This window comes from Delphinus delphis, chromosome 11, assembly GCF_949987515.2.
Source record: "Delphinus delphis chromosome 11, mDelDel1.2, whole genome shotgun sequence".
NCBI lineage: Eukaryota > Metazoa > Chordata > Mammalia > Artiodactyla > Delphinidae > Delphinus > Delphinus delphis.
The window spans coordinates 11,118,006-11,136,697 of record NC_082693.1 but is presented as its reverse complement, the minus strand read 5'-3'; the positions used below and the strand labels follow the sequence as shown (position 1 = coordinate 11,136,697).

The window sequence follows — 18,692 nt, the reverse complement described above, 5'->3', positions numbered from 1 at the left end:
TCATAAAACTCAATAGCAAAAATAGAAACAATCATTAAAAAATGGTCAGAGGACTTGGGTAGATATTTTTCCAAAGAAGACATGCAGGTGGCCAGTGGGCACGTGAAAAGATGCTTGGCATCACAGATCATCAGGGAATGCAAATCAAAACCACAGTGAGATATGACCTCACACCTATTAGAATGGATTATAAAAAAGATAAAAAATGACAAGAGTTGGAGAGGACGTGGAGAAAAGGGAACCCTCGTGCACTGTTGATGGGAACATAAACTGGTTCAGCCACTGTGGAAAACAGTATGGCAGTTCCTCAAAAAATTAAAAATAGAACTACCATATGATTCAGCAATCCTACTTCTGGGTATTTATCTGAAGAAAATGAAAATACTAACTAGAAAAGATACATGAACCCTCCCATGTTCATTGCAGTATTATTTACAGTAGCCAAGATGTGAAACCAACCTAAGTGCCCACTGATGGCTGAATGGATAAAGAAATTGTGAATACACACAGAAACATACACAATGGAAAATTACCACATTTTAAAATTCAACAAATATTTACTGGGAGTCCACTTTGGGCCAGGCCCCATTCTAGGTGCTGGGTTATGGCAATGAGCAAATAAATCGATCCTTGCCTTCATGGTGTTGACACTCTAGTTGGCACAAGGCATACGTTCATAATAAATACATCACGTCATCTGTTCAATGGAGATAAATGCTATGGCAAAAAGCAAAAGTGGAGCAGGATAAGGGGGCTCAGGCCTCCCTGCGACAGGAGAGGGCGGCTGTCGCATCGCATTGCAGGGTCAGGTTTGGGCTTTGTTGAGAAGGTGAGGTTTTAGCAAAGACTTGAACCTGGTGTGTGTGTTATCCCTGTGAGTGAGTACCTGGGTAGCTGGAGGAAGTGTTTCAGGCAGAGGAAATAGCTTGAAATAAAGGTCTGGAGCGGGAATGAGTATCTTTAAGAGCAGTCAGCGTGCTTGGAGGAGAGAGAGGGTGAGAGTCAGAGGATGTGGGATCTGAGGGGCAGTGGGGTCCGAATCAAGGGTGTTGGCTTTTTCCTTTTAGGGAGTTGGGAAGCTATTGAGGGTTTGGGGCAGAAGGTAACATCTTATGATTTAAGCTTTAAAAGGATCATCCTGCTTCTTTGTTGAGCATGAGACTGGGGCAGAGGCAGGGGGTCCAGTTAGCAGGCCCTTTCAGTGATGGGTGAAGGATGAGGGTGGCTCAAACAAAGTGGGTAAAGAAAGGTTGTGTTCTAGATACCTTTCGAAGGTCAGGCGGTCACGGTGTCCTGACTGATTGGATGTAGGATTCCAGAGAAAGAGAGCAGCTGGCAGTGGAAGGATAGAGTTGCCTTTAACTGAAATGGGAAAGGCCGAGTTCAGTTTTGGAAGTGTTGGAGATGTTTCAAAGATATCCAAGCAGAGCTGTCAGGTAGGCAGTTTGATGTACAGGTTGGAAGTTTTGGAGACAGAAGTGTGAGAGTGATCATCATGGAAAAGGGATTTAAAGCGGAGACTGAGTGAGATTTCCGAGGAGGTGAATGTCGATAGAAACGAAATGAACACCAAGGATCGACCCTGGGGCACCCCAGCTTCGAAAGGCCGTAAGGAAGAGGAGGAACCAGCAAAGAAGATGGAGGAACAGCAACCAGTAAGGTAGGAGGAGGATCAAGAGAATGGGAAGCCCTGGAAACCAAGGGAAGACAGCGTATCTTGGAGCAAGTGATCACCCAAGTCAAAGGCTGCAGACGGATGTGGAGTTGGCAATAGCAAGGTCACCGCTGCCTTTCACAAGAGGATTTTTTAGAGGAGTGGTGGGGTCAAAAGTCTGGCTGAAGTTAGTGCGAGAGAGAAGTGGGGAAGAGGAGTTGGAAGAAGTAAGTAGAGATGATGCTGTCATGGAATTTGCTGCAGAGAGGAGTGAAGAAGTGGCTGGTACACTTTCTGACTCTCTGGCTGGCTCCAAGGTGGATTCCCCTCACATTTTGTAAGAGCGCACAGCTCTTCAGGCATACCTTATTTCCGTGAAGTGGCTATGAGCCATCAGCGTAGAAGTTTGGAACCGCTTGAGATCATCAAGGTCATTTCAGTTCATCTCCCACCTGACAATGGAATCTTCTTTGTAATATTAATACAACCAACATTTAAGTTTTTTTCATGTGCCACCTAGGGATCCAGAGATGAATAAGGCACAGTTCCTGCTCTTGAGAAACATACCTTTTTTAATGGCATGAGGCAGGCATATATGCTTCCCAAGAGAAAAGGGAACCTTCTTCATACACTCTAGGTAGGAGTGTAAATTGGTGTAGCCACTGTGGAAAACAGTATGGAGGTTCCTCAAAAAACTAAAAATAGAACTGCCATATGACCCAGCAATCCCACTCCCGGGTATATATCTGAAAAAAAAAATCACTAAAAAGATACACGCACCCCAATGTTCATAGCAGCATTATTTACAGTTGCCAAGATATGGAAGCAACCTAAGTGTCCATCAGCAGATGAATGGGTTCACAAGATGTGGTATATATATACAATGTAATACTACTCAGCCATAAAAAAATGAAGTTTTGTCATTTGCAGCAGCATAGATGGACTTACATTAAGTGAAATAAGTCAGAAAAAGACAAATACTGTATGATATCACTTACATATGGAATGTAAAAAATACAACAAACTAGTGAATATAACAAAGAAGCCGACTCACAGGTATAGAGAACAAACTAGTGGTTACTAGTGGGAAAAGGAACGGGGGAGGGGCAATATGCGGGAGCGGATTAAGAGGTACAAACCATTAGGTATAAAATAAGCTACAAGGATATATTTTACAACATCCTGGGGAATATGCCCAATATTCTATAATAACTATAAACGGAGTATAACCTTTAAAAGTTGTGAATCACTGTATTGTACATGTGTAACACATAATTTTGTACATCAACTATACTTCAATAAAAACTTTTAAAAATATATAAATATTATGATAGAGGCATGTATAAAATATTGCAAAAGCACAGGGGAGACAGAACTAATTTGACCTGGGGAAGTTAGAAAAGGTGATATGCATAAAAAAGCTGACATTTGAACTAGGTCTGAAAGATGAGCATGACATTTTCCAGATGGAGTGCTGAGGAGAATCCCTTTATCAGGTAATAATCCAGCTCCTTTTTGAATGTTTATAACTACAGAGAGCTCCCTACCTTATGAGGCCCATTTCATTTTAAATAGCTGTAATTGTTGCAGATGTACTTTCTACATTGAGCCAAGCAGTGCCTTTTACTATTTCTGCTCATTGGTCCCGGTTTTCTCCTCTGGAGCTAATGGGCAGAGACTTATCTTTCTACCATATAAGTCATTTCTATATTTGCAAATAGTCATCTCTTTTCCATGTTGAAAAAAGGGAAATGGATAAAGTCTCCAGTTGCGTTCCCTGAGAAGCTGACCTGAGACTAAGTTGGTGGACAGGGGGTTTAGGAGGGAATGCTTTTGAGATCAACACCATGAAAGGAAGGGAAGATTGGGCAGGAGTGGGCAGAGAGAGAAATACAGGTGACGCAGTATTAATGGAAGCTTGTGGGAAGTTCTGAAGATAGACTCATCCCTCAGAGTTGCCTAGAAATAGGGCAAGAGGACCAGGTCTTTAGGCGCCATGACCACCAGTCATTCAATGCATTCTACCCCAGGAAGGGGACGTGACTTTGGGCCAGGTGGTTCTCTTCAGCTGACACAGTCCCCAAAGTGGGATGGCAGCTGAAACCAATTGCTAGGGGCACCAGCTGGGGTAGTTAATCCCTTATGTCTGAAGTGGATCTGGAAGGGATCTCAGTGATGCAGAAGAAGGATCTCATGTACTGCTAATTCTTTAGGCAGCTGTTTTCTGAGACAGTTAATAGAATGAAAAAAAGTACCTGTTTTTGTTTCTTCTTATTGGCAAATAAACACCCTGAACATCAACGTGATGAGGTTCACCATAACAGTTCCAGACTGATGGGGTCTCATGTACAATCGTGTCTCCCCTGTGCTGACTGCACCCATCAGTCATGATAGCCTTTTACCTAGGACTGCTTTAAGGGGCTCTCAAGGCAAGTGGAAGAAGTACATTCACGCAATAAATTTGACTGGGAATCTTCCCAAGGAGGACGAGACTGCTCCAAGGAGCCCTGCACATAACATTTTGTAATGACATTAGGAGAATAAAAATGTAAGTGTGGAAGCATAGTGAGCTGAATTAGATCCCTGTCCTTCATCCTAGAAGATGCTGCTTCTTGTGGTGATCACAGTGCATGCTGGGAGCCTGCAAAGATGGATGTTGGCCACCAGTCCTTTCCACTCCGTGCACACGTGAAGATTGCTCTTTGATCTGTGGCTGTGACCATAATTTGCAAAGTCTGTCACTGCTTACAACTTTTAGTTAGCCCAAAGCTTTGTTGAAAAGGAGCTGTCCCATTCCCAATTACCATACACCAGACTGATGGGTCAACTAAATGAATAATGCTGGACCACTCATTATACTGGGAAACATTTGCCCAAGCTATAACTTTGTCTCTCGATTCCTGTTTGGTTTCATTAACCTCCTCTTGGTGCCACAGCTAAAATGGCCGTGTAAGGCATCCTTATTTAATGAAGGATTGGCAAGATAAAGTGGTTGAACTGGGCATTGATGGGAGCAGAGGAATCGGAAGAAGGATGATTGTGGAGGAAGGGAGAAGTAGAAGGCTAGATGGGGATGTGGTGAGGGTTAGATGGAACCATATTAATTTTTCTCTTTTCTTACTTTCACCACATATTGGCTTTCTTCACATAGTAGCTGGCGGTTTCTTTAGGAGCTCATTTATAATTGTGAGCGAGTTTTAAGAGAAGACTAAGAGAGGAGAGGGTCAGGTTGGTATATAGTAGATTGGTTTTCTTTTGAAGTCAGTCTCATTAGCATGGGCTCCTTTACTAAGGACCGTCCTGCCCCCTCCATGGGTTTTCTTTCAAGGCTGTCTCTAGCTGTGTATTTGAACCAGCTGTGGTTTCACTGTAGATGGAGCTTTCTGGGTATTCAAGAACCTCCTTATGATATGTTCATTTATCATGGAATGGGTAGACTTACTTTGTTTACAGTGGGGCTCCCTCCCATCCTAAGCCTGTGCATTTTAAGGTACATTTAAAAGCTTTTGTCACTTTGTTATGACCACTGGGCTGGTGAAAACTCAAGTGATAATACGTCTCATTTGAGAATTCCCCAAATTCCCTAACTTAGCTGGAACTAACAAGGAGAACAAATGGCTGTCCCTTTAAAGTGATAACCATTCTGGGTGAGTTGCTCTGTCGCAGGGCCCTCCTTTCCTGTAGTTGTGGTTCGCTGCGGGCCCCTGACAAGTCTTGTCATAATTAAGCTTTGTTGTCCTGGATTCCCACTCTATCCTACGACCTAAGGACAAGGTCAGCTTCCCCTGAATAGCAGTACATAGTGGCACTGAAGTAGAAGACCAGGAGCAGGGACTGGCCACATACGAAGCCACTGTTCTATCCTGAATTAATTTCCATTCCCTCCCCTCCCATTCTTGCTGCCCCACCCTCTCTACTTCTCTGAATTCCACTGTCCTACCAGGCTCCTCCTTGACTGTATATTGAAGCCAGGGGAGGGAGCCATTATAAGCACCATTTTACCCTTAGCGGAAAGAGTTGCCCCCAGACGACCAGGCAGCTACTGTTTCATTCTGGATCGCTTGCGGGGAATGTGACGAGTTCAAGCCACGTGAAGCACGCACAGCTCTGGCAGAGCCTCGAGGGGCCGGCGGCTTTCGTTGCCCAATCAGGGTCTTTGGACACCAGCTGGATAGTTCCCAGCCTGCATTTTTTTTTTTTCCAATAGCGGTTGCCCAAAAAATACTCCGCGGTTTCTCAGCTGTACAACAATGTGTTCCTGAACTAAGAAATCACTGCATCATTTTTGTTTAAAAGCCTGATCTCTTGTAACCATACTTTGAAGCTCTAGTTTGGGGAATAAAAAAGAACCGCCCCTTTGAATTAAAGACACAATTTTGTTAGCTTGGATTGTTATAAAATGGAGATGAACCATCAGATAGGCGATAGGGGCCACTGACCAAGAAAAGAGATGTCGTTACCCAGGAGGAAGTCAGGGGAAAATGGACTGAAAGAGAAGGACAAGGCTGAGAGGGTCTTCACTGTGTGGCTTCAGATTCTTCTAGCTGTAAGATCGAGACAAAATGCAGGGCTTGACATCTCCAAACAGCAGGTGAAATACAGCTTAAAATGGGACCCATTTAACATGGCTTCTCCCTCAAGAGGTGGGAGGAAACATAAGATGTTTAGAATTGACAGAGGGTTGTGTGCAATACACAGGTCAGACGGAGACCCGTGGCATTACATAGGTAAGAGAAAGAACAATCCTTTCTATGTTGTTCTCATATAAAGCTTAATCATATATGACCTCAAAGACAAGTCATTCTACCTTGCAGCTGACACGTACCACTTGTGCATTACTCTACCTACATACCTCATTGTCAGAGTAGAAGACAGAGAGAAAATTCCACGTGCATTTCACCTAACAATTATGTGTTTATAGAAAATCTTGTATTACAGCGTGCCTCCCTGCTAGCCATACCTGAGTACCACCCACCTGCTGGGCGACTAGAGGTAGATTTAAGGGCAGATTGATGGCATTTTGGATTCTTCACTCCGATTGAATAATACATATCCCCAATTGATGAATCCAAAAGCCTCAAAAAATGGAAAGTGTGTGTTTGTGTTCATATAACTCCTTTGACAGCAAAACCTGACCTGAACTGACATGACGCCGTTTACAGTCTTTATCCCACTTTATGTGACCCTTCACATGTTTTGCTCTAGAAATACTAGCATATTTGATTTTAGGAAGCTGCCTGAGGCTCTGCAGTAGCCCCAAGGATTTCAGACAAGAAGAGTATAGACCCATGTCGATCTTCTCAAGAGGAAGGTTTTAGGAAGGAAAGTATTACAAATGTTTGCAATTTAAACATATCCAATTTTAGAGGCATTGTGTGGAAAAAGTAAATAATGAACACAAACCTTTGTATCCAGATGGTCCAAACTCTCCCTCACCATCTTCGTTTTGGTTTTTCTCTCTCTCTCTTTCTTTGTGTTCATGACTTTAGGATGAGTCCTCAATGTTCTTCCAGTTCGGCCCATCGATTGAACAACAAGCTTCCGTGATGCTCAATATCATGGAGGAGTATGACTGGTACATCTTCTCTATCGTCACCACCTACTTCCCTGGCTACCAGGACTTTGTAAACAAGATTCGCAGCACCATCGAGAATAGCTTCGTGGGCTGGGAGTTAGAGGAAGTCCTCCTGCTGGACATGTCCCTGGATGATGGAGATTCTAAGATCCAGAACCAGCTCAAGAAACTTCAAAGCCCCATCATTCTTCTTTATTGTACTAAGGAAGAAGCCACCTACATCTTCGAAGTGGCTAACTCAGTAGGGCTGACTGGCTACGGCTACACGTGGATTGTGCCTAGTCTGGTGGCAGGGGACACAGACACAGTGCCCTCGGAGTTCCCCACCGGGCTCATCTCTGTGTCCTATGATGAATGGGACTATGGCCTCCCTGCCAGAGTGAGGGATGGAATCGCCATCATCACCACCGCCGCTTCCGACATGCTGTCCGAACACAGCTTCATCCCCGAGCCCAAGAGCAGCTGTTACAACACCCACGAGAAGAGAATCTACCAGTCCAATATGCTGAACAGGTGAGTGTGGGAGGTCAGAGGAGAGCTTCCAAGACTGGGTTGGATGTTCAGAAACTGTGGGAGGGGCAGTTCAAGAGGTCTGAGGTTGAAGACTGGTGTTGGGGTGGCGATCGTTCGTGACGGTGGGAGACCCGGATCCAGAGCTCGCTGCGCTGTGTGCTTGTTCTAAGAAATGCAAAACATCTCCCTCTTCTCGACCACCTCCCGTGTGCCGGGTCTCACTCCGAGCGTTTCGTGTGTTCGACCTCATTTAACCCTCAAGGCGACAACTCTCATTAGGCAGCTTTTAAAAATTGTTTCATTTTATAATACAAGAGAATAGGCTTGTCCGAAGTCACGCTGAAAGTAAGAGGTGCAGTTTGGAGTTGAACCCAGGTCTCTCTGACCGCTACACGCCTGATCACTATGAAAGATGAGACAGGTGTAGAAATGAGGGAAGACCAGCCCCCTTACCTTTGGGACACTGCTGTACCGAGAGGGAATGGGGAATAGGCTCCATGGGTCTGTAGGCACATGAAGAGGATTCGTCCCTTGGTTTTTCATCTGCCTTTGCTTCGCCTTTCTCTGCCTTTGAGATTAAGTGCTGGTGTAGAGCAGCTTTGATGGCGGCTGTCAGTCTGGCTTATTGAACGAGAAGAAGGTGTGGGTGGAATCCCCCTCCCCCGACCTCACCTCAGAATCCAGCTACGACGGCAGCACATCCTCTTAGGGGCCATCGTGTGACCAAGTGGGGTAGAAAATTCTACACTGTGCTTTTGTGGTTTTGTTATGTGTATAAAACTGCTACGTGCGTACACTGTAAAAATTCAAACAATATAGAAGAGCTCAAAAAAAAAGTAAAAACGACCTTAAATCTGACTAGCCAAAACGGTCATTATTGAAATAATTAATGACTGTCTTTCTAGCTGTCTCCCGGTGCGTGTATACCTGTGTGGAGGTACAGCTACAGTTTTCCATAAATGGAAATATACCCAGACGTGCTGTTCAATAACCTGCCTTCCTTTCACTCAACAGTGTATCTTGGGTATCCATTTCACCTTTATTATGAACTATATCAGACATATAGAGAGATATTCAGAAAAACTTAACCCATGCTCAGGTACCCACCACCCAGCTTAAGAAATAAAATATTAGAAAGTGTACTGCAGGGAGGTTGAAATACATTCAGAGGAGGTTGAATGTGTACTGACTTGTACTTATTTAGCTTCTGGAAGGGACTTGGACCCTGTAGCCTCTTGTCTAAGCTCCTAATTCAGAGTTGACACTAAAAGTCGTTTTACTGTGGCTGCATCTGTGATCCAATCCTGGTATTCCGCCACCTTGAACTCTCTGCTTTCTCCGCCATCCCTAGTTATCCCTACATGTTGGTACAGACCATCTTGGCGTTCTTCTTGCCTCCCTGGCGATTCTTTCTCAGGCTTTACCTGTCTCTTAAATATTGGTGCTTCTCTGGGGTCTGTCCTCTACCCTCTTTTCTCTTTTCTTTCTGTTTTTCTGGCTGCGCACTGCGGCTTGCAGGATCTTAGTTCCCCGACCAGGGATAGAACCCATGCCCTCGGCAGTGAAAGCTCAGAGCCCTAACCACTGGACCACCAGGGAAGTCCCTAGACTCTCTTCTTTTCTCCTCCATTGCCAAGAATACAATCGATGTCTGTAAGTTCCCCCAGACGGACACTGCTGGCTGAAACCTCTCCCTTGAGCCCCACGTCCGTCTATGTATGACCACATCTGTTCCTTCGGATGCCGTGCGCCCTAGAACATACCACACCCAAGGCTGCACAGCTGTCTCCTCTCCCATCAACCCTCCCACCCTCTTCTAGCCACATGGGCAGCGCTTATAAAGGGTACCTCCTGTTACCCAGTCTCCTAAAGTAAAAATGCCCAAGGTGTCCTTGATACCATAGCCCTGACACTGCATAGCCAGCCGTGGCCTTGTCTGTGGGCTCGCCTTGGAGAGCTTTCACTTGTTTTCATCCCCGTGCCATCGCTCAGTCCACCTCTTTCTACTCGCATTGCTGCAGGGCCTCTTAAATCTCTTCTGGCTTCCAGTTCTGCTTCTTTTCAATCTCCTTTGCAGCCGGAGTGATCTAAAATGAAAATGTGATTTCATCACTTTCTTGCTTAATACCTTTCAGCGGCTTTTCATTGCTCCTATAATAAAGTCCCATCTCCTTAATGTGGTTTATAGAGCCTTCCACAGCATGAGCCTTCCTAGCTTTCCAAAACCGTCTCCCGCCCCTCGTCGCTTCAACACCGCCTTCCTGCCACGCTGAACTTCCCGTGTTCTCTCTCCCTCCCAGCTCCTACTGCTGCCTTGAATGTGCTCCCCAGGCGCCCCTGCCCAGCCATACACAGATGCACGTGCCCCTCTCCCTGCCTCCTTCTCTGCATCCCTCAGGATTCAGTCTTGGCGTCCCTTCCCCTGAAAGCTGAGCCCTGGACTAATATCACTCGGTTACACGCCTGCCCCGCCTCCTGTGCCTTTCCAATAAAGACGATCGTCGTTCTGTGCTTTATTATCTCTCTTCCCTGTAAGTTCTCTGAAAGCGGGGACCCTTCTGTCTTCCTCATTCTCGTGGCACCGGGGAAGACACCTGGAGCAAACGCATGACGTCCTGAGTTGCTGAGCTGCCTGGTGCCTCCCTGCTCTACGGGAGCGTCTGTGTTCTGTTCCTCTTTGTAAGACAAGGGGCACCTCCTTTAAAAACTTACTACATATTCGGTTCTGTACATTCATGTTTTCTCCCTAGTTCAGTTTATTTTCCCAAATATTTGTTCATTGAAACCAAGATGAGCGAACAGAAAACGTCTGCCGAGCAACACAAGGAAATCGAGTGGGTATTACATTGGGGTTCATACATGTGGTTCAGGAATGCCTGCTTTTACCTTAGAGCTTCCTCTGGGTAAGCAGCTCTCTGAAGATAGTATCTCCCATTTGGCTTACTTCACATCAGACTGTAACTGTTATCTCGGAAGCCAGGTCTCTAACCACTGTATCTTTGGAACCACCATTGGTTGTAACCTTTGTCACCATCTCTTATGGCCCCTCAGGAGGGTGGCTCTCCTCAGTCCTCTGTACCCCGTGCTTAGAGCTTATTGTCAAGAGAACCGCAAGCGCCCACCCCTCCATCTTCTCAAGTGCAGCAGGTCCTAAAAGGAACAAGGACGGCGCAGCCGATTATTCATACATTCCTCCAGTACCAGGGCAGAGCAGAGAGAGAGTCCACCTTCCCTCAGTGTCCCAAGTACACTGTGTAAAGGTCTCACCAGACTTACCAGAGCGTTTCTCCACCAAGCTGTCTCCTCTATGAACCTTCTCATCTGCCCCGGTTCCCCGAATCTTCCAGGCTTCTCCACCTGACTGCCTGCTGGGCATCTCCTCTGGGCTGTCTCCCCTTGTCCATAGACCTGCATCCCTCACTCTTCTCCATTGTCTTTTCCTTCCCCTCCTCCCAAATGCAGCTTCCCGTGGTTCTAGAGTCCAATTCCTAGCCTCGCTTAGCATTTTAATATGTTTTTCTATCAGGACCAGGAAGGATTGGGGTTGATGAACAGGGACTCACAGGAGGACAGCATTCAGCTCATCAGTGCGACTCAATTAGGCATCCTCGGTCAGCGGTCCTCCTCCTTCCCCTGGTCGGAATCCAGCCCCTCCTTCAGAGCTCTGGTCTCACTAGGGTCACTCTTTTAAATAACAGACCAAGCAGCCACAGCGGGAAATCTTGCAAATGCTTAACCGTTGCCTTTGGCCTGATGCTCACCTCCCAGCATCATTAGCAGCAGCAGCCCCAGGAAGGCTCCTCAGGACGTACCTGGGGGTGACCTAGCCAGGGATGGCGCCGGAAATACGGAGTCGGGAAACGTCTTCTGGTCTCACTTTCTGAAAACCCAGTAGCATTCACAGGCCCTGTCGTCCGTCCCCAGAAGCATTGCAAGGGGAGGGAAATCCCTCATTCATACCTGACCAGACTGTGGCTTTCTTTCCACGCGAGGGAAGTTCCTAAGTCTAGATTTCGGGATCACAGACAGGAGATTCTATGATATCCCTGAGTCCTAAAGAGAGACACATATTTGAAGTGATGTACTTGTTAGTTATGGAAGGAAAAAAAACATCCTCAGAGAGGATCCTTAAAATGAACTATTTCATTCACTGTCCAGTGAATGCTACTTGTCACGTATCAATCCAGATTCCTTACAGATAACTTCTTAGCTCTTGGAAGCTTGGCCCACTGTAGACTTGGAGACTGTCTCCAGATAGGCTACGGGCTGCTGGATAAGGCTTTTTACTAGGGTTGCAAGAAAAATACAGAAACCCAGTTAAATTTGAATTTCAGATCAATGACAAATTTTTTTTTTAGCATAAGTGTGCCCCAAATATTGCATGGGACATACTGATATTAAAAGATAATTTGTTGTAATGTTACAGGGCTCCTGAATTTTTTTTTTTTTTTGCTAAATATGACCATTCTACTTTGTACCCTAAGAATTCACTTTAATTATTAGCATTTATTAGCATTCATTTATGCCTTATTAGTAAATGTAGTACAGAGCCCTTATACCAAGACGTGCTGAGAGCATTTTATTCCAACTGGGAACTTTTTTTTTTTACACGAGCCTCTCACTGTTGTGGCCTCTCCCGTGGCGGAGCACAGGCTCCGGACGCGCAGGCTCAGCGGCCATGGCTCACGGGCCCAGCCACCCCGCGGCATGTGGGCTCCTCCCGGACTGGGGCACGAACCCGCGTCCCCTGCATCGGCAGGCGGACTCCCAACCACTGCTCCACCAGGGAAGCCCCCAGCTGGGAGCTTTATTTGGTTGAAAGAGTTGGAGAATTTCTTATGCCGTGCATTCTCGAGGTGAAAGATCTTCTTAGCTCCCGAGAAAATTCTGAAACCCTTTTGGTACCAGATGATCTGAAAGTGTTTAGAAAGTGGTCAGACCAGTTGTCTAAACTCTCCCTTACCCCTTTGAGCTAGAGAAGAATTGGTAGCTGTTAATAGGCCCATGTCTATATTTTTCCATTATCACTTCCTGGAGGAGCAGTTGACGGTGAGTTTCCTTCTCAATGTGCCTCCAGTACTTGGCCAGTGCGTTTCTCTCACGTAGTTGGTGGCATGCCTGCCACTCACCTCTGGACTCTCTTTCTGTCCTGGGGACCCAGAGCTCCTACTCTTCATACATGGCAACTTTGGGGACTTGTAGAAAGAGCAGTTGTTCTTTGAGATGGCTGGATCTCAACATAGCAAACCTCTTATGAACCTTGCCTAATTATTTTCCCCTTGTGTCCTCAGGTTTCCTACTCAACAGTTGCTTTGCACTATCCCCTGCCACACCCAAATTCTTCCTTCCCCATGAAAGTCACCATCTCTAAAGGCCAGAAACCTCCTCTGGTCCAGCCTTTGAGAGATGGGGATAACCAATGTGAAGAAAGGTGCTTTGTTAGGTTCTTATTAAAAGACCTGTGATGGGGCTTCCCTGGTGGCGCAGTGGTTGAGAGTCCGCCTGCCAATGCAGGGGACACGGGTTCGTGCCCTGGTCCAGGAAGATCCCACATGCCGCGAAGCGGCTGGGCCTGTGAGCCATGGCCGCTGAGCCTGCGCGTCCGGAGCCTGTGCTCCGCAACGGGAGAGGCCACAACAGTGAGAGGCCCGCGTACCGCAAAAATAAAGAAAGAAAAAAAAGAAAGAGCTGTGATGAACACCATCTTCCTTTAACCTTGGGGCAGATGCCACATCCTTGAAACTATTGTATTAGCGGGATTGTTCCCATGGGATGCCTCCTTGACTCTTGGCCTGGAAAGTGCTGAGACGTTAAGAAATAAACGAGGAATTGAGTCAATTAGTTTTTTAGACACCATGGGCAAGATTGGCTTGGTCATTACCTATCTCTTAGTTGTTGTTAAATATTCGTGGAGTGCCAAGCGCAGGCAGATTTACGGTAAGGCAAACATGTATTATAGGCTGACTTAATATAATTTACATGTGAACCAGTCAAAAGTTTCCATGAATGCATAGCTATAAGCGGACTGTCAGGCATGGTGGCCTTTACCTGATTAAAGAAATCTACTAGAATCTAAGGAAATTCCCATTTTTCATGTGAAATGTTCAGTAAAGCAAGACACAACCTGCGTATATAGAGACAGACTTTATCTGCTCCGTGGTGTAGCAGGAAATATAAATTTGGGAAAATAACTGCAGAATCTAATAACTATCCCGAAAGGCATATTCACTGCTGATTGTAATTCAGGCAAAGCAAGCTTGTTCATGGAGGAATGACGGAATGTGAGCATTATTCAGCTCTGCTGTCTGTCTGTAGTCTTCCGCCTTCCTCATGTCACATGTATAGATGGTCATTTCAGCAAGTGATTTTGCTTCTTTCCCTTAAATTCAAACCTGTGAAGAGCGTGCTCAGCTGCTTAACACTGAGACCCCTACATGATTCTTTCCTTGGTCACTATTTAATTCTAGAGCTGACTTGCAAAATTTAAAACTTACCAGTGACATATTTGGTGTTTCTTTCTTCTTTCTTCTCTTTCATTTTCCTGCCCCTCCTCTTCCTCCCCCCTCTTTTTCCTCCTCCTTTTAAAAACTATTTACAATTTGGAGGAGAGGGCAGGAGACACGGAGGGGGAGTGAGTGGGAAAAGAATTCCATTTCACTGAGGACAATTTTGAGCGGGGGCAGGATGCCCATCTGCGCTGGGCAAGAGGACACAGGTGGTCCAGTATCCACGGGAAGGAATAAGATGGTCTTGAAGAGGAAGGAAATGAGAGCAGAGCAGGCCGGTGGCTCTCCATGGAGAGAGCAGACAGGCTCATTCTGAGAGTAGACTCTGTCTCAGAAAGCATGTGGCTTGGTGACGATGGTCAGAGTTAAGAAGAGGGTCACAGGTAGATGCTCAGAAGCAGCCCCATTGTCAGCCGGGCTGGTAAAGTTAATAACTCCACTGTTGGTTGCCGTTCTGAATACTTGCTGCACACGCGGCATTGTACAGTTATCTAATTGGATCTTCACAAAACTCCTGTTCCACGCAGATGTCCTCAGGAGACGTTTTCTGATCACCCTTTTTTTAAAAAATTAATTAATTAATTAATTTTTGGATGTGTAGGGTCTTCGTTTCTGTGCGAGGGCTTTCTCTAGTTGCGGCAAGCGGGGGCCACTCTTCATCGCGGTACGCGGGCCTCTCACTATCGCGGCCTCTCTTGTTGCGGAGCACAGGCTCCGGACGCGCAGGCTCAGTAGTTGTGGCTCACGGGCCCAGTTGCTCCGCGGCATGTGGGATCTTCCCGGACCGGGGCACGAACCCTTGTCCCCTGCATCGGCAGGTGGACTCTCAACCACTGCGCCACCAGGGAAGCCCTGGTCACCCTTTTAAGGGCAGCTTGCCCTTCCCATCCTCCCAAGCTCCCTGTCCTCTCCTGCTTTATTTCTCTCTGTAGCACTTATCGGACATATTGTGTACATTTTCTTTTAAAACATTCTGTTGTCTTACTCTCCTCATTGACTTTAAGCTCCAGGAGAGCAGCATTTGTTTTTCATCTCTGTGTTTTCTATCACAGTGCCCGATACATTGTAGGTACTTGATAAATATTTGTCCGGTAAAAGCATGAATGAAGGCAGGAATCATTATCCCCATTTTATATGTTTTTAAGAAACCCGAGGCCCATGCTTGGGCAGTGTGATGCCAGGACCTGGCCTGGATCTGCCTCGGGGACCTGGATTTCAGCCCCTCACCCTGCTGCATAGTAATGAAGCTTTAAAGAAACCTTGGCTTCAAATCAGAGCACCGCTGCTGGGAGAGGCCTCGGTGCTCATCTAATCCAACCCTTTCAAGTTACGTATTCTCACGGGATAGAGGGTAGGTAGGATGGCGAATGGATTTTACAAATGTGAGAACAGAATCTCAGAGTGGTCTCTCGTCTCTCAGAGGCAGGGCGGGCGGGGGCAGAACCCAGGCGTCCCAGTGGCAGGAGCAGTGCTCTGCAGAGAGCACGCCGCCTCTCGGCTGCCTGCCCGCGGCCTCGCAGGGGGGGGGGCCTGGCAGGCAGCCAGGGCTCCCCTGTTAACCTTTGCCTCGGTCTGGCAATGTCCCCATGATCCTTGCTCCCTTGGTTCTTACCCAGACAAGGGTGCAGATTCACAGTTAATGGGAACTGAAGCTGGCGTTATTTAGGAACTGAGTGGGAGTTATTTCTCCATCTGCTGTCTCTTCCCACCAGAGGATAAAGGCTGGCTGAGTGGCGGTAAGGATGGGGGCGAACTGCCAGAAAGCGCGAGTGCCGTCATTTATGGTTACAGACACGGGCTGGATGGCTGAGCGGAGGCTCGACCACAGCCGGCCAAGGTCAGCCTAACAGACACAAGCTTCTTGAGAGCAGAAGCGGTTCTGTGGCTTCTGCATCTATACAAGACCTCGCACGTTTTAAATAAATGATGGTCTGAGCCTTTCTTTCTTTCCTCTCCAGTGGAGCTGACATGGATGGGTAGGTGGTCATCTCCTGGAAAGAATCCTCCAGGACCTGATGTGGCCATTAAGGGTAGGGAGGAAGCAGGGTGTTGAGCATGACTGACCTTCAGAAGGAGTGGCTGAGGGATCTGACCCAGCGCTGCAGACCGGGGCGCGTAGAGGGGAGGAGGCGGCGGCGGCGGCGGGAGCTGGGGTCGGGGAGCCCTCCCCGGACCTTCAGGGTTTCATCAGCGGCTCTTTCTCTTCCGGGAGGGCCCGGCATGGTCAGCGTGGGCAGACTGGCACCAGTCCCCAAGCTGGGCCGGCTGGTCACACATGAAGGGACTGCTGCTGACAGATTAGAGCCCCTGCTGCTAGAATCTGTTCCCTCTTGTTCGGCCGCCAGCAGCAGCAGGCGGCCGGGGGCTGCTGACCGCCTCCCTCGCTGCTCCGGCTTTGCTTTCCCTCATTCACTGCCGCCTCACACCGCCCCTCACCTTTCCTTCTTTGTTCTTCCCTACCTCTCCGTGGGGTGTTCTCTTCATTGATCTCTTGCTGCCCCTCTTCTTCTCACCAGCTTTCCTGCACAAGCTTTAACGGCTTTCCTGCCTTTCACTTTCTGTGGTCATACATGACCGTGTGGAATTCTTGCATGCACACACACACGCACACATATCCAAGTGCACGTGTATTAGACATCCAGACAGCACGGGTATTTGTATGTGCATTGGCATCTGTCAAGTGGATAAAGAATTATTCAAAGAACTGGGTGAAAATACTTTCACATAGGACATCTCCCCACTTCTTCCTATCGCTGAGACCATTTCGCTGATGGCGTGCGCATGGCTGCGGATGGGACAGAAGCTGGGAAGAATCCTTTAAAATGGCTTGCCTGCAGTTAGGGCTGGTGAATATCAACAAGGTGTCTTCCATCCACTCTGATTTCATTTTTAAAATCTCTATGGCTGTAAGGATGGTTGCTAAGTAACCCTAGCACATTTACTGTTTGGGCAAAGGAGATAAACTTAGTAAGCAAGTGGGTCTATATAATTTTAAGAAACTCATAAATGTCTTCTTTTTCTGAAGGAAAGATCTTCCCTGACAAAGCAGCAGAAATAGCCGTGGAAGCCACACTGTGACAATATCGTATTCATGCTAAGTGGTCCTTTTCACCATTCCCTGAAGGAGGTCACACACGGAGTCCACATGAGGTTGTGTGTCAAAGTACATTGAGTGTTTGACATCAAACCAGATGACCAGAACCTTCAAGTCATTCATGATCACGGCTAATAATGATGGAAATAAAAGTGACGATTTTCATACGAGGAATCTTCATGCACGTCATCTCACCAAATCCTTACAACAAACCTGTGAGGGCTTTGTCCACTCACTGCGTAGATGGACGGTGGAGATCAGCAGAGAAAACTCAGATACTTACTTTCTTTTCATTTCCCCAGCAGCATTTCCAGACACTCCTACCTACTTTTTTTTTGGTCCTTGAACAAAAATCTATCAGGAACTTTTGTTTAGGCAAAAATAGCGCAATAGAATGTCATTATAATATAGTCCGTTATTACACAGATTTTAATAATATGTCAAATTTCTCTCATTTTGACTACGTAGAGAAAAAGCCAGGGGTGTGTGTGTGTGTGTGTGTGTGTGTGTGTGTGTGTGTGTGTGTATCCCACAGGCTATGCAGGGCCATTACTCTCAGTGCTCTGTTTCCACAGCTTACGTGTGTTCACACATAGACTTACCTCTTTTACCTGGGGGAGGAGGGGTCACATATTCAACAGTATGATGTTGAACCACAAAGAAAGTAGGAAAGGGCTTTGAGCTAAAATCACTGACACAAAATTCTTGCCCTAAGATGAAGGTGGCTTATTTTATCTCAGAGTTCATTTACTCTAATATTATACATACGTCTAAGACACTTGTGGGACAGTTGGATTAGATGTGGCAGAGAGTGTCAGTAACCCAGTTTCAGCAAGATATGTGAGCATATTTAGGTGGTTTGTCCAGAGCTGGTACGGTAGCTGCCTGGTCATCAGGCCCCAGCCTCCTGCTAGCTTTCTGCTCTTTTGTTTATAGGGTATGTATAGCCTTCATCCTCATGCCCAGGATGCCTGCAGAACTCCCGTTTCAAGCAGCAGGTTGAAGTTAGCAAGGAAGGAGGGCAGGCTCTTTCCCTTTCACGGAGATTACCGTGAAGTCCCATACTTTGCTTGTAGCCCATTGGTCAAAAATCAGTCAGTGGCCACAGCTAGCTGCAAGGGAAGCTGGCAAGTCCCGTTTAGTTTAGTTCAATTTAGTTTTTGACCTGGGCAGTAATAGCCCCAGTTAAAAATCAAAGTTCTCTTAACTAGAGAGAGAAAGTCAAGGCCGTATGTTTGGTAAGCAGCCCGCGGAGTCTGGAGATACTTGCTTACCTGATTTACCAGATGACAACAGCTTAGAAATAACAAACACGATGGGAATATCAGGTAGGTGAGCTGACAGCATTAA

The 18,692-nt window shown here is 46.6% G+C and overlaps 1 protein-coding gene across 1 annotated transcript in view; it reads left to right on the top strand.

Moving 5' to 3' along the window:
- GRIN2B (glutamate ionotropic receptor NMDA type subunit 2B) overlaps positions 1-18,692 on the top strand; it is a 409,891-nt gene that overhangs the window by 222,794 nt on the left and 168,405 nt on the right. Inside the window, exon 3 of the mRNA XM_060026118.1 lies at positions 7,144-7,742. Coding sequence (XP_059882101.1) covers positions 7,144-7,742 — 599 coding nt within the window. The remainder of the gene's footprint in view (positions 1-7,143; positions 7,743-18,692) is intronic.